Source organism: Budorcas taxicolor, chromosome 3 (assembly GCF_023091745.1).
Source record: "Budorcas taxicolor isolate Tak-1 chromosome 3, Takin1.1, whole genome shotgun sequence".
NCBI lineage: Eukaryota > Metazoa > Chordata > Mammalia > Artiodactyla > Bovidae > Budorcas > Budorcas taxicolor.
In genome coordinates, this window is record NC_068912.1 from 26506146 (window position 1) to 26521614 (window position 15469).

Sequence of the window (15469 nt, forward strand, 5' to 3'; positions counted from 1 at the left end):
ACCAACTAAATTTAACATTTTCTGAATTTATGTACAAGGGACTCAGATACTGTAAGAGTATAAAGATGATTAAGAAAACAAAGATAATTTTCTTCCCTTCTAGAGCCAGAGCTTATAGTGTAGAGCTCATACAGTTGAGGGTCAGGGCAGAGATAAGAAATATGTGTAAAATCTATAATAATTGGTAAAGTGTATTAAATGCTTGAAGAGAAGATATAGAATGATTTGGGGATTCAGAGATCATATCCAAATGCATAGGGAGTAAAGGAATGGGAAGGCCCCCATGGCGAGAATTTGACATTTAGTAGGAGCCTTGAAAGATAGAAAGTATTCTGAGACTTCCCAGCCTAAGTTAGTCTGCACAGGTCTTTCTTGGAACTCTTATGACATGTATATATAATGGTCTGAAGCACAGATCTAGAGACAGACCTGGGCACGTAACAGTGGCCTGGGCAAGGGAATCTCACTGAGACTTAGCTCCTCCATATTAAAACAGAGATTAAGAGAGTCACATCAAAGGTACACTGGAGCCAACTGAAAGGACTTCCAGTGGCAAAGCTGGAATGATCTGAGCAATAACATAAACAACATAGTATTAAATTATAACTAAGTATAAAATAAAGATACAAGTCCATTCTTACATGAGTGAGATGAAATGAATTTTCTTTACAGATGAATCCCAAATAATATTTTTAGATCTCGCCTCTTCTGAGAGGTGGAACTTAGAACTTCCTTGCTCCCCCAACCACCACACTTAGGGTGTGTTAGTAAAGTCCAACTTCCAAAGAAACCTAGCAAACACAGCCTCAGCCAGGTGATCAAAGTTAACGTCCTTATGATTAAGTCTTGCTGACTGCATATACTCTCTGATGTGACATAATGAGAACGGCACTTTAACTTCTAGTGTTTTCCTCTCCAAAATCCAAGATCTCAGTCTAATCATGAGGAAATCATCAGACAAATTCCAATAGAGGACATCCTACAAAATATCTAGTCAGTACTCCTCAATAGAATGGTAAAGGAGAGATCTCTTCAAGAAAATTAGAGATACCAAGGGAACATTTCATACAGAGATGGGCACAATAAAGCACAAAATGGTATGGACCTAACAGAAGCAGAAGATATTAAGAAGAGGTGGCAACAATACACAGAAGAACTATACAAAAAAGATCTTCATGACCCAGATAACCACGATGGTGTGATCACTCACCTAGAGCCAGACATCCTGGAATGTGAAGTCAAGTGGGCCTTAGGAAGCATTACCACAAACAAAGCTAGTGGAGGTGATGGAATTCCAGTTGAGCCATTTCAAATCCTAAAAGATGATGCTGTGAAAGTGCTGCACTCAATATGTCAGCAAATTTGGAAAACTCAGCAGCGGCCACAGGACTGGAAAAGGTCAGTTTTCATTCCAATCCCAAAGAAAGGCAATGCCAAAGAATGTTTAAATCACCATACAATTGCACTCATCTCACATGCTAGAAAGTAATGCTCAAAATCCTCCAAGCCAGGCTTCAACAGTACGTGAACCGTGAACTTCCTGATATTCAAGCTGGATTTAGAAAAGGCGGAGGAAACAGAGATCATATTGTCAACATCTGTTGGATCATTGAAAAAGCAAGAGAGTTCCAGAAAAACATCTACTTCTGCTTTATGACTACACCAAAGCCTTTGACTGTGTGGACCACAACAAACTGGAAAATTCTTCAAGAGATAGGAATACCACACCACCTAACCTGCCTCCTGAGAAATCTGCATGCAGGTCAAGGAGCAACATTTAGAACTGGACATGGAACAGACTGGTTCCAAATAGGAAAAGGAGTAGGTCAAGGCTGTATACTGTCACCCTGCTTATTTAACTTATATGCAGAGTACATCATGAGAAATGCTGGGCTGGATGAACCACAAGCTGGAATCAAGATTGCTGGGAGAAACATCAAAAACCTCAGACATGAAGATGACACCATGCTAATGGCAGAAAGTGAAGAGGAACTAAAGAGCCTCTTGAAGAAGGTGAAAGAAGAGAGTGAAAATGTTGGCTTAAAACTCAACATTCAGAAAATGAAGACCATGGCATCTGGTCCCATCACTTCATGGCAAATAGACAGGGAAACAATGGAAACAGTGACAGACTTTATTTTGTGGGGGGGCTCCAAAATCACTGCAGATGGTGACTGCAGCCATGAAATTAAAAGACTCTTGCTACTTGGAAGAAAAGCTATGACCAACATAGATAGCATATTAAAAAGCAGAGACATTACTTTGCCAACAAAGGTCTGTCTAATCAAAGCTATGGTTTTTCCAGTAATCTTGTATGGATGTGAGAGTTGGACCATAAAGAAAGCTGAGCACCAAAGAATCGATGCTTTTGAACTGTGGTGTTGGAGAAGATGCTTGAGAGTCCCTTAGTCAGCAAGGAGATCCAACCAGTTCATCCTAAAGGAAATCAGTCCTGAATATTCATTGGAAGGACTGATGCTGAAGCTGAAACTCCAATACTTTGGCCACCTGATGCGAAGAACTGACTCATTTGAAAAGACCCAGATGACAGGAAAGATTGAAGGTGGGAGAAGAAGGGGAAGACAGGGGATGAGACGATTGGATGGCATCACCGACTCAATGGACAAGAGTTTGAGTAAGCTCCAGGAGTTGGTGATGGACAGGGAAGTTTGGCAGGCTGCAGTCCATGGGGTCACAAAGAGTCAGACACAACAGAGCGAGTGAACTGAACTGAACTGAGTACTCCTCAAAACTGTCAAGGTCATGAAAAACATGGAAAAACTGAGAACATGTCACAGACCAGAGGAATCTAAAAAGACATGACAAATAAGGGCAATGTGACATTCTGATTAGGATCCTCCAATAGGAAATGGACATAGTGGAAAAACTGATAAAATTCAAATGAAGCCTGGAGTTAATAGTAATATATAAACAATATTAATAGTTTCTCAGTTTTGACAAATGTGTCATGTTAGCGGAATATTAGCAGAAACTGAGTAAGGAGTATACAAGAACCCTCTGTACTATCTTTGCAACTTTTCTATAAATCTAAAATTGGACTGCAAGGAGATCCAACCAGTCCATTCTGAAGGAGATCAGCCCTGGGATTTCTTTGGAAGGAATGATGCTAAAGCTGAAATTCCAGTACTTTGGCCACCTCATGCTAAGAGTTGACTCATTGGAAAAGACTCTGATGCTGGGAGGGATTGGGGGCAGAAGGAGAAGGGGACAACAGAGGATGAGATGGCTGGATGGCATCACGGACTCGATGGACGTGAGTCTGAGTGAACTTCGGGAGTTGGTGATGGCCAGGGAGGCCTGGCGTGCTGCGATTCATGGGGTCGCAAAGAGTCAGACACGACTGAGCGACTGAACTGAATTGAAAATTATTCCATGTACTTCCCTGGCAGTCCAGTGGTTTAGACTCCACGCTTTCAATGCAGGGGGCACCGGTTCGATCCCTGGTTGGGGAATTAAGATTCCAATGCTGCAGTGCATGGCCAAAAGATAAACAAAATCATTCCAGAATTAAAAACTTATTTTTTAAAGTGGTCACAATAATAGATACACCTGAGACTGTTTTGACAAACAAATGAAATAATGTCTAGAATTTGGTCCACAGCCCAGAGCACACCCTCAATAAATGGTGGTTCATTGTCATGTACACTCAGGTTCCCACATCATCTCCCAGGAACTCATTCCTAACCTGTTCCAAGTGTGTGAGTCTAGTCTCCCCTGCTATGCTGCAGGCTCTTTAAGGGTAGGTCAAAACTGTCCTTCCACTTCTCACTCAACACTAGCACAGTCCTGGGCAAAGGAAGATGCTAAACATATTAATAATGTGTGTCCTGTCTTTTTGGCATGATAAACATTTACTGGCCGAAGACTACAACTTAACATTTTTTACAAGTGTCTCTCTGCCTAGATAGATGAGGAAGTTGGTTTTAATTTCAAAATGTACTTGCCAGCCCAGGGAGAATTATCTTAGAAGAAAACAAATGCCTGTCTTTATTCATGGATACCAGGGCAATCCCTACCCAAGCCAACTTCAAATCTCCATGATGACAAGTCCTGTGTGTGGAATTTCTGTGGGTGATAGGTGAATGCTCTTTGTTTCTTCCTTCTCCCTTCCCACCCTAACTTTACCCTCCAGGCTGAAAAATACATAAAATTCAGGAGGCTTCACAGGTGCCTGGGAAAATAAACACCCAACTTCCCTAGCTAATAAAATTTTTTGTATGATCACTCCTCTTATGTGGAGAAATTTATCTGTGTAACATTACATCTAGAACATAGGTCCTCAGAGTTTGTGATATTGGCCAGAATGTTGTGATATATAGCAATACTATGAGCAAATCACTTTTTGCATCTATAATACAATGAGCCATACACAGCCCACTGGGAAAGTACTGAGTCACTTCAGTGTCTTTGTTGTAAGACCTAGCACCTCAAAGGCTATATTGTCTTATCGTCCAGCCTTGACATCTGTCCTTTTGACCTGCAGCCTTCAGCATCCCAGAGGTGAATGTGGACTATAACGCCAGCTCCGAGAGCTTACGCTGTGAGGCTCCCAGATGGTTTCCCCAGCCCACAGTGGTCTGGGCATCCCAAGTTGACCAGGGAGCCAACTTCTCAGAAGTCTCCAACACTAGCTTTGAGCTGAACTCTGAGAATGTGACCATGAAGGTAGTGTCTGTACTCTACAACGTCACAATCAACAACACTTACTCCTGTATGATTGAAAACAACATCGCCAAAGCCACAGGGGATATCAAAGTGACAGGTGGGCTCCTTCACACTTGTGCTATGAGTTTATTGTGGTTATAATCAAGCATAAATTAAAATTTGATTTCTTTAACAGATATATTATGTACCAGGGCACAGAAAGTTTCACTGAGACCTCAATTACAATTCCAGTTGAGACTGCATTATGTAAGAACAAAACTAATACAAAACAGTATTTATGGCCTACAGAGCAAAGCTGACAATTAGTTTTCATTTGTATGCCTTCTTACTGCCTGGAGAGCAGTGTTTAGGATTCTGAGGTCCTGTCTAACTCAGAAGGATTGCTTTGGTAAAGCAGTATCTAGTAAAAAAAATCATCTACATGAGAAAAAGAGAGTTCTTCCACTATCCTGTGGAAAAAACTGATGACTGTACCAATTAGAACACATTTAGTTGCCTATAACACAGAACAAAATCAACTCAGGCCTAAGCTAAAAGTGTATTAGGATATCTCATGAAACCAAGGTCAGGAAGTACAGTATGACTTTAGGAACAGCTGGAACCAAGAACTTAAATTCCATTGGTATTCTTTGTCTCTCATTTCTAGTTTATTTTCTAGTAAATTCTGTCTAATTTACTCTCCTTTTGTTTTAGTCAACAGGGAAAAATATGGTTGCCAAGAGCTCTTACCTTTAAAAGTCTCTTTCACTCAAGAGAGAGACTAGACTGAAGCTCAGTCCCTCAGTCTGACTTGACATTCCCAGGAAGGCTCAACTTCGGTCAGCTACCTGTGCTTAGACCAATGAGACAGTACTTGCATGAAAGGCCTTCCCAGAAGAGAAGGGAGAATAAAGTGTTAGCCATTTAAAACAATGAGTGTTAACAAGAGTATCTCAGTTTAGATCTCAATTAAATGCTCCAAACTATATAACGGATGCTCCTAATAGAAATGGCAATAACTGAACAAACCACAGAAATTGAGCACAGCTTTTATTCAGTGAGCAGTTTCTTTTTCAGTGCATGCTTGTCGGATACATTAGAACGAGTGTTCCATATACCAGCAGGAGGACTATATACAACTTTTAGAAGTGTGACATAGCTCAAAAATCAACATAAACTAACATAACTCCTTTTTACCATGTGCAGGGTAAGTTTTTAAACAACTGAAAGAAACTGTGAGGTTTATATCCTGTGTTCTCTTATTGCTAACTGGGGTCACTCACTCAACAAGTATCTATTGAGTGCCAAACACATGAAAAGCAATTTGTAAGTCCTACGAAACACTAAGATGAATAGTGCAGTTGTCATAAGAGAAGTTAATCAGGGTGAATACGGTGTCTAGGGGAAAGAGTTATTATGAGTACAGTGGCTCAATAGATGAGAAAGTTCAAGCTGGGTTTTGAAGGGGGAAAAATGACTTTAATAGACTAGAAAGGCATGAAGCCAGGAGCCTATATCAGTGTCTGGGGGAGAAATTACAAGGATCTGAACTTGGGCAGTGACAATGGGAAGGAAAGCGGGAAGAATCAAAGGTTAATGAAGAAAATAATCTACAAGCCTTGGTGACACAAATGTGCAGGACAAGAGAAGGAATAACTTGAAAGGGGTCTGATATTTCTACCCAGATTTCTTAGGAGGTTAGTAATGCTACCAAAATCAACAATAATGAAAATGCAGGAAGAGCAACGTGTTTGGTAAGAAATTAAAGATTTTAGAGATGCTGTGTTGAAAGTGTCCACTGTGAACAAATGCAGAGATGTCCAGTGCTTAGCACATGACCCAGCACATGACAAGCCTGGGGGAGGCTGCTTCATCCCTACGCCACAGACTTCTTCCACGGGAAGAGTCCCATACTACCAGTGTAACCCTTCTAGTCTCTCTCTTCTCCCCTCTTTCCCTCTTTCTCAGAGGAGGAGGAATTAACTTCACCCCATCAGTGAGTTTATTAGGGGAAGCATAAGTAGCTCAACACAAGAGCTGAGCTGCTTGTGTTATTCTATAACACAAGGAATTATGTTCCTTTCTCTCTAGCTAACCAGAAATTAGCTCCTCTGAGTCATCAGTTTTCAGGGGCAGGATTTGCCCTTGCAGGAGAAAGCAGGCCCCGGTCTTAAGATGCCTGCAGCCTACTTCCCTGCAGACAAAGCATAATTCTTTATTATCAGCTTTATCAGGAATAAAGGTGATTTTAGTCTTCCGGTTGCCTCACTTTTTTCATCTTACTCTTTAACTGGTTCAGAGCTCAGTGGGGGAGAGGGTGTTTATTGGACTCCTTTGAATTCAAACAACAAGCACTCAAAAATATTTGCTGAATATTACATTTTTAAACTGACATACAGTAGTAGTAATTATAAATACAGATGTGGAATTTAGGACAGAATTGGGGCTAAGGAGGTGGATTTAGAAATGATCAACTTAATGGAAGCAATGTTTATTAGGCTTGAGTGGGGTTACTGTTATTTTTATAGCTAATACTTATTGAGTGCTTACTATGGGGCTAGGTTCTATTCTAAGTGTTTATACATATTAACTTATTAATCCTCATAAGAACCCTAAGAAGTTGATTATTATTTTAGCCTTATCTTATAGATGAAGAAACCGAGGCACATATAGATTAACTTGCCTAAACTTGCCTGAAGTCACACAGCTATTAAGTGTCAGCGTGAAATGAACTAAATGACACTGGACTGTCTAGGGAGAAAATAGAGTAAAGAATAATTTAATTCTTCACTTTGGCCTTTCTCTACTTCAAAATGAGAACAATATTTTCTCATTACTTGGTAGTGCTGTGATGAAAGCAAATGACACAGAACCTGTAAAGGTCACTGTCTAGAGGGAAAAAAATGTGTCTGAAACCAAGGACTGGCAGTGGCTGTTGGTTTAGCCTATTTTTTATTTGGTAACCAATAGCAATCTGTTTATTGGCATCATTTTTCATTTGGCTGAGTGCTCACTGGACTGGAAGAGAGAATGGAACATCTCTCAAGAAAGGGAAAGCTCTGCTTTTAAGACAGTTACAGAAAGGTGGAGAATGGGTTACAAAATTCCCCCCAAATTAGGGCACAAGTTATATTAGGAACAACTCGTTCTTCTTTGGGGGTACTTTTCTTTGTTAACCAGCCATGTGAAGAAGACATCACCTTTTCCTCCTTGATCCTGAACTTTTTTCTCTTCCTTTACAGACTCGGAGATTAAAAGGCGAAGTCACCTACAGCTGCTGAACTCAAAGGCTTCCCTGCGTGTCTCTGCTTCTTCTGCCATCGACTGGGTACTCTTGCCGCTCTGCTTTTATCTGATGCTAAAATAACATACCTTGGTTACACAGAAACATGCAAAGTCATTGTATGACAGGTGAGATGAATCACAAATGGTGTTGGGGATCCTCTGTGTATGATTGTGCTCATGTCCCTAACAAGAATCAAGCAGCCCCCAGCATCAGCCTCAGAGAGAAACATTAATAATGTCAGGGCAGTAGGCACTATTCCCACTGCAATTGTAAAAGGTAAGCACTTGTTAACAAAGAGTATAGACCTCCCTGACAGACTTACAGGAAAACCAACTCTATACAATTCAAGTATTTGTATAAATCCAAACACCTTTTCGTTTATTGAGTCATCCTTGAAGGAAAACAGCTTACTGAAAGTGAAAGAGCTACTTGGCCCTGATTCATTTCTCTGAATTTCACAAAGAAGCATGACATGAGCATAATCACATAAGCAGCTTCTCCCCACCCAGCAGCGCCCACCCCCCAACAACAAAGCCCCTGTTGACTAGAGACTGGACAAAGCACTCACCAACTGGCCTTCCTGCTGAGACTTCCCGCTGTCCCTTTAGTCCTTCGGCTCTAATTATTGGCAGGGCATTTCTTTCTAAAGATTCTTCTGTATGCAGGATTTGCATACCACTGAGCTTATGAAGTTACAGTCAACACTACCACTTTACTCAGTGGACTGCCACCATGCGCCAGGCTCACAATCTTAGAGCTATTTTTGTCCCCCATCTGTCCTCAGGTCAATTTGATACCAAGCTGTTCAGTATTTGCCCATATCTTTCAGACTACCCTAATCCAGCTTCATCATTTTATGCCCCAACTAGTTCTAAAATCTTGTACTTATCTTTCCTCTCTTTCGGGTGATAGGAAACAAGGAGCCGGAATTAAAAAAATTCAAATGCTATTTTCATCATAGCATTCCTTTACTCTGCAACCTAAAGTGACTCTCAGGGCACTGTCACATCAGAGTTAAGTCCTCAGCTCTGCAGTCACACTTCTCTAACTTTTTCTTCTTAAGTCTCCTCCTTCTCTCGGCTATCTACCACTGCTCTCTGTCCTTGCTCCCTCTCTGTCCTTGCTCCCTCTCTCTCCCTTCTTGGAAATCTCCTCTACTCTATGGTAACTCAGGTCCACACTTCCTTCACCCATTTCCTAATGGTCCTTTTATTTCACATCCCTTCGGTGAGTCTGTATAATTTGTAGTATCTTACACTCTCTAAGGCACATATATTCTTTGCCTAGATAAGTCCTCAAAGGCAGGCAAAAATCTGTTAGCTGCTTTGCTTTTGTGAGTATGGTAAAAAAAAAAAATTATGTATTTTTTAAAAATAGTGATTTAATTAAAAATATAATGTTATATATGTGGATAAAGGTAGTACATGAATATTATAAAAATTGCAAAGATTACAAAAATTGCAAATAATTAAATTAGAGGAAACTCTTTCTTTTGGGGCTGCTGTGGTGATCAGGTCAGATCATGTTTCCTGAGTTAAGCTTGTTTTGCTATAAACAACATGCGTTTGTTGTATAGATTTTTGTTTGCACAGATTTTTGGATTGTGTTTTCATTTTCATTTATCTCCAGGCATTTTAAAAATTTCCTCTTTGATTTCTTTATTGACTCATTGGTTGGTTAGTAGCATGCTCTTTGGGCTCCACATGGTGGGTTTTGTTCTTTTTTTTTTTTTTTTGGCAGTCTTTTTTCCTTATAGTTGACTTTTAGTTTCATAGCATTGTGATTGGAAAAGATGTTTTTACATGATTTCAATTTTTTTTTAATTTACCAAGGCTTGCTTTGCTGCACAGCAGCATGTGATTTACCCTGGAGAATGTTTTATGTATACTTGAAAAGAATATGTATTCTGATGCTTTCAAATGAAATGTTAGGTAAATATATATAAAATCAGTAAGGAAACACTAGCCTTAAATGACACATTAGACCAACCGGAGACTTTATACTGTCTGGATGACCTGTCCATTAACGTAAGTGAGGTTTTAAAGTCCCCTACTATTATTGAGTTACTGTTGATTTCTCCCTTTACATCCATTAATATTTGCTTTATGTATTTAAGTGCTACTATAGTAGGTGCATATATATTCGCAATTGTTATATCTTCATCTTGGATTGATTCTTTGATCATTATATAGTGTCCTTGTTTCTTATAACAGTCTTTATTTTAAAGTTAATCTCATCTGATGTAAGTTTTGCTACCCTAGTTTTCTTTTGATTCCAACTTATGTGGAATATCTTTTCCCCCCTCACTTTCAGTCCCTGTGTGTCTTTAGATCTGAAGTGAGTCTCTTGTAGGCAACATACATACAGGTCTATCCATCCAGCCACTATTGATTGAAGCATTTAGCCGATTTAAATTTAAAGTAATTATTGATATGTATATTCTTATTGTCATTTTTGTTAATTGTCTGGGGGGTTCCTTTTGTTAAGGCTTTTTTGCCCCTTTCTTCTTTTGTCCTCTTGTGATTTGAGGACCACCTTTACTATTATGTTTGGACTCCTTTTACTTTTCTGTGCACCTAGCGTAAGTTTTTGGTTTGTGGTTACCATGAGGCTTTTAAATAGCAATAAAATATACACATGATTGTATTAAGTTGCTCATCTCTTAATTTCAACGTACAACTCTGCATTTGGGCTCTCCTCCCGTCTTGATTACTGTTTTCGATATCACATTTCGCATCTCATTGTTTTACCTATCCCTTAGCTGCTTACTAAAAATAGAGATGATTTTTACCGCTTTTGTCTTTCAGCCTTCCTACTAGCTTTGTGCATGACATGATTCCCTACCTTTATGTCTGCCTTTACCTATGAGCTTTTTCCTATCATAATTTTCATGGTTCTAGATTTGGCCTTTTCTTTTTAAATTAGACAAGTTCCTTTAACATTTCTTGTAAAGCTGGTTTGGTGGTGCTGAACTTTTGCTTGCCTGTGAAGTTGCTGATATCTCCATGGAATCTGAATGGGAGAGTCTTACTGGCTAGAAATTTCTTGCTTGTAGGTTTTTCCCTTTCACCACTTTAAACATATTGTGCAATTCCCTTCTGAACTGCAGAGTTTCTGCTGAAGAGTCAGCTGATAGCCTTCTGGGAGTTTGCTAGTATGTTATTTGTTGCTTTCCCCTTGCTGCTTTTCATATTTTTTTACCTTTAGATTTTGCCATTTTAATGACAATGTGTCTTCATATGTTCCTCTTTGGCTCCCATGTGGGACTCTCTGCACTTCCTGGAGTTGGATGTCTACTTCGTTTTCCAGAGGGAAGAAGTTTTCAGCTATTATGTCTTCAAATATGTTCTCAGTCCTTTTCTCTCTCTCTTTTCCTTCTGGGACCCCTGTAACATGAATATTAGTGCACTTGATGTTGCCCCAGAGGTCTCTTAAACTCTCATTTCATTTTTTTTTTTCTGTTCAGCATCAGTGATTCCACTACTGTCTTTCAGTTCACTCATCCATCATTTGCTCTAATGTTGATTCCTTCTGGTATATTTTTCATTTCAGCTATTCTATTCTTCATCTCTGTTTGGTTGTTCTATATATTTTCTCTTTATTAAAAACGTTTAACTTCTCACTCTTTGTGTCTCCCTATTTCTTTGATCATCTTTACAGTCACTGCCCTGAACTCTTTCCCAGGTAGACTGCCTAGCTCCACTCAGTTGTTCTCTGAGGTTTTATCTTGTTCTTTTGTCTGGAACACCTTGCTCTGTCACCTCATTTTGCTAAGCTGTTTGTATTTTTATGTATCTGGTAGGTTGGTTACATTTTCCCACCTTGCTGCTAAGTCACTTCAGTCGTGTCCGACTCTGTGCGACCCCATAGACGGCAGCCCACCAGGCTCCCCTGTCCCTGGGATTCTCCAGGCAAGAACACTGGAGTGGGTTGCCATTTCCTTTCCAGTGCATGAAAGTGAAAGGTGAAAGTGAAGTCGCTCAGTCGTGTCCGACTTCCACCTTGGAGAAGTGCTGTTTTGTAGGAGACCTCTTAGGTGTCCCAACAGCACACTCCCCTCTCATCACCCAAACTATACGCTCTTGAGTACTTTATATGAGGGTTGCATGGGTCCTCCTGTTGTTTCAGGTTGTCTATGTGGGAGGTCTAGTAGGTTTGGTTGACCCCTAGTCCAATTGGTATCCAGGCCATCCACATGAGTTGAGGCTGTGAGCTACAGGGGCAGCTGACTATGGAACCTTAGGGGGACTCAGGGCTAGTGCTGGGTCATGGATGGCTGGAGTCAGGGTCCAAGGAACTCTAATGCTGTCTGGTGAGTGACAGCAAGCATGTCAGTGCCAATCTGCTGGTGGGCAAATCTATGTCCTGGAATCTGGTTGCAGGGCCCAGAGCTGGTCTTGGATTGTTGAGGGAGGGGGAAGGGGCACTCCTGATACAGTGGAGACCAGGGTCTGGGCGTTTCAAAGTTTGTGTTGGCCTGCTAGAGGGCAGGGCTGGGGCCCATCTGGTTCTCAGGGCAGGGTCTGACTTGCTGGTAGGCAGGCTAGGTCTGCAGGCTCTGGGATTGCGGTTTTTTGCATGTAGTGTCTGCCCCCTTGTGGCTGAAGCTGGCCCAGAGGCTAGAACAGGCTTCCTGAAGGGCAGCATCCAGGCCCAGGGGATTCTAGGGCTGGTACCTGCCCACTGGAGGATGGAGTTAGGTCCTGGGCCCTCTGGTGGGTAAGGCCACATCCAGAGGCAGCTATGGTCTCAGGTAATCTTAAGGCAGCCAGTATGCTGATGGGCAGAGCTGTGTCCCTGCCCAGTTAGTTGCCTGGCCAGAGACATCCGAGCACTGGTGACTCATACTGTTGAGTGGGGCCAGGTCTTGGTGCTAATGAGCTACAGGCAGAATTACACACTGGTGTTTGTCAGTGTCCACATGGTAGAAGCTCCCCAGAATGGCTGCCATCAGCAGTTGTATTCCCAGGGTGACGTGCAGTTGCTTCCTGCCTTTCTGGGAGACTCTCCAGGATCAGTAGGTAGGTCTGACCCAGGCTCCTATCAGATTACTAGTTCTGCCTGGGTTCCAGAGCATGTGAGACTTTATGTGCACCCTTTAACAGTGAAGTCTTTCTTCCCCAGCTCTTTTGCTCTCCTAATAGTAAGCCCCGCTGGCCTTCAAAGCCAAGTGTTCTGGAAGCTTATCTTCCTGGTGCAGGACCCCTGGGCTGGGGAGCCTGATGTGGAGCTCAGATCTCTCACTCTTTGGGGAGTACCTCTGCAAGGTAATTATCCTCCCGTTTGTGGGTCACGCACCTTAGAGTAGGGGACTTGATTACATCACGAGTCTGCCTCTCCTACCTGTTTCACGGTAGTTCCTTCTTTACATCTTTAGTTGCAGATCTTTTCTGGTAGACCCCAGTCTGTTTCATCGATGGCTGTTCTGCAAATGGCTGTGCTTTGGTGTGCCCATGAGAGAAAATGAGCTCAGGGCCTTTCTACACCACCATCTTGGCTGGGGATCTCTTGACCTGCTTTTCATTTTTTCTCTTGTTCCCCAAACACTATGGTGCAGTGTACAGAAGAGATTTTTTTGTAAGGAAATCTACCAATTTCCATCATTTCCAAACTCTGTGGTTGTCATTGGAAGGAGGTTTCTCTGAGGAAACCATCTTTTGAGGATCTCATTAGAAGGAACCCTTTCTTCTTTCCTTGATTCTCATAACACTGTAAATGAGTTTTTAATATACTACAGCTAGATAATCTGACCTATAAAGTATAGCCTATTCATCTTTATTTGTATTCCCTTATAGCAGTGATTTACAATCTTTTTTTTAATAAAATAAGACATACAAGAATATATGTTCACATGCAGTATGCAAAGAGTTATATACTGTCACCTGGTTAGCTATAGCTTCATTTTTTTCTCTCTAGAACTATAGGGGGGTAACCTTAAATCATTTTTTTAAAAACAAATGAAGAGATCATTACTTGAGATACACATTATAACTTACCATGACACTTTAGGTCACACACATTCCTTGGCTGAGAACTCAGAAGTCATCTTTCTACTTCCATCTAGAAGCTCGCCCATAGCTCCCCTCTCAGTTCCTGTTTGCTGTGAGGATGATCCCCTTATTAAGGGGAGACTCAAGTCATCTCCTTTCCCCTAGCGACCCATGACACCATGTGGCCTCAATAGAATATCATCAAAATACAGAAAGACAAATCCATTTCTGAACAAGAAATATACAGTGGAAGGGAGACTTTCAGTGTTTGATAAGTGTTTGCTGAATGGCTGTAATGGTATCTTATTGCTATTATTTTCAGAATCCCAGGAATCTGTAGAACTATTTCACCACAAGATATGACCTAGTTTTATATTTCTGGGGGGGAAATGAATTCACATCTAGAACCCAGGAGTGAACAAATAAGATCAAGAAGCAGAAAGAAGCCAAAAGCAACCCACGGAAGACTTCAATATGAACAAGATAAATTTATCTTCAAAGACATATATTAAAAGTTGCGAAATAATTCATCTGAACCAGAGAAGTGTATTAATACTGCCAAGTAAAATGCATGTGGGACAAGTGTATCCCCATATCTCAGGGACCTCACCATTCCCACACAAGGAGATAATGGGATATTGCATCTCTTTTGTCTCTGAATCTTTAGCTATATTTCAGTGATGTTGCTCTGAGGAAGTTTCTAGAAAGTTCTGATTGCACTATATCCATAATTTATAATCCACAAATTAAACTGTAGTGGATTGAGTTAGAAGTTGATAATGTGCTGCCACTTCACAATTTAGAGGCGGCTGCATTTTAGTGGGCTTGCCTAGTGGCTCAGACTGTAAAGAATCCGCCTGCAGTGTAGGAGACCAGGTATGATCCCTGGGTTGGGAAGATCCTGTGGAGAAGGAAATGGCAACCCACTCTAGTATTCTTGCCTGGAGAATGCCATGGACAGGGGAACCTGGAGGGCTACAGTCCATGGGGTTGCAAAGAGCTGGACACGACTGAGTGACTAAGCATGCGCGCACACATTTTAATGATGGGTCGAATGATTCACTTTTCATTAAAATGCAAAAATGCCCTGGCATCTCCTCCCACCTGACAAATGTCAAGAAAAAATGTAGAAAATGATCATAATTTTAACATTAAATATGTAGTTGGGTGACACTGATTTTCTAAACTATGTCAGCATCTTATTTTTAAAACAAACTAATGCTATTTTACTTCTCAGATGATGCTTATCCTTGAATGGTCCAGGGAAAGGACCTCTCATCTTGACCATGTGTAATATTATGTCATCACAAGCTTTGAGGCTGCTCCTTTATATCCTGATCAGACAGTGATCACCTCAGTTTTCACCAGCATCTAGAGCAGTGGGACTCAAACAGGTGATTCTGTGCCACCTCCAGAGACAGTCAAAAATTTTGGAGACAGCTTTGTGGTCACAACTTGGGGGCGCTGCTGGCATCTCGTGGAGAGAACCCAGGCCGCTGCTCAACATCCTGCAATGTACAGGCCGTCC

The 15469-nt window shown here is 41.1% G+C and overlaps 1 protein-coding gene across 1 annotated transcript in view; it reads left to right on the forward strand.

Moving 5' to 3' along the window:
• The window catches only part of VTCN1 (V-set domain containing T cell activation inhibitor 1), a 63091-nt gene extending 48726 nt beyond the window's left edge, over positions 1-14365 (forward strand). Inside the window, exons 5-7 of the mRNA XM_052638027.1 lie at positions 4505-4783; positions 7908-8076; positions 14264-14365. Coding sequence (XP_052493987.1) covers positions 4505-4783; positions 7908-8032 — 404 coding nt within the window. The 3' untranslated portion in view covers positions 8033-8076; positions 14264-14365. The remainder of the gene's footprint in view (positions 1-4504; positions 4784-7907; positions 8077-14263) is intronic.
• The last annotated feature ends 1104 nt before the right edge of the window (positions 14366-15469 follow it).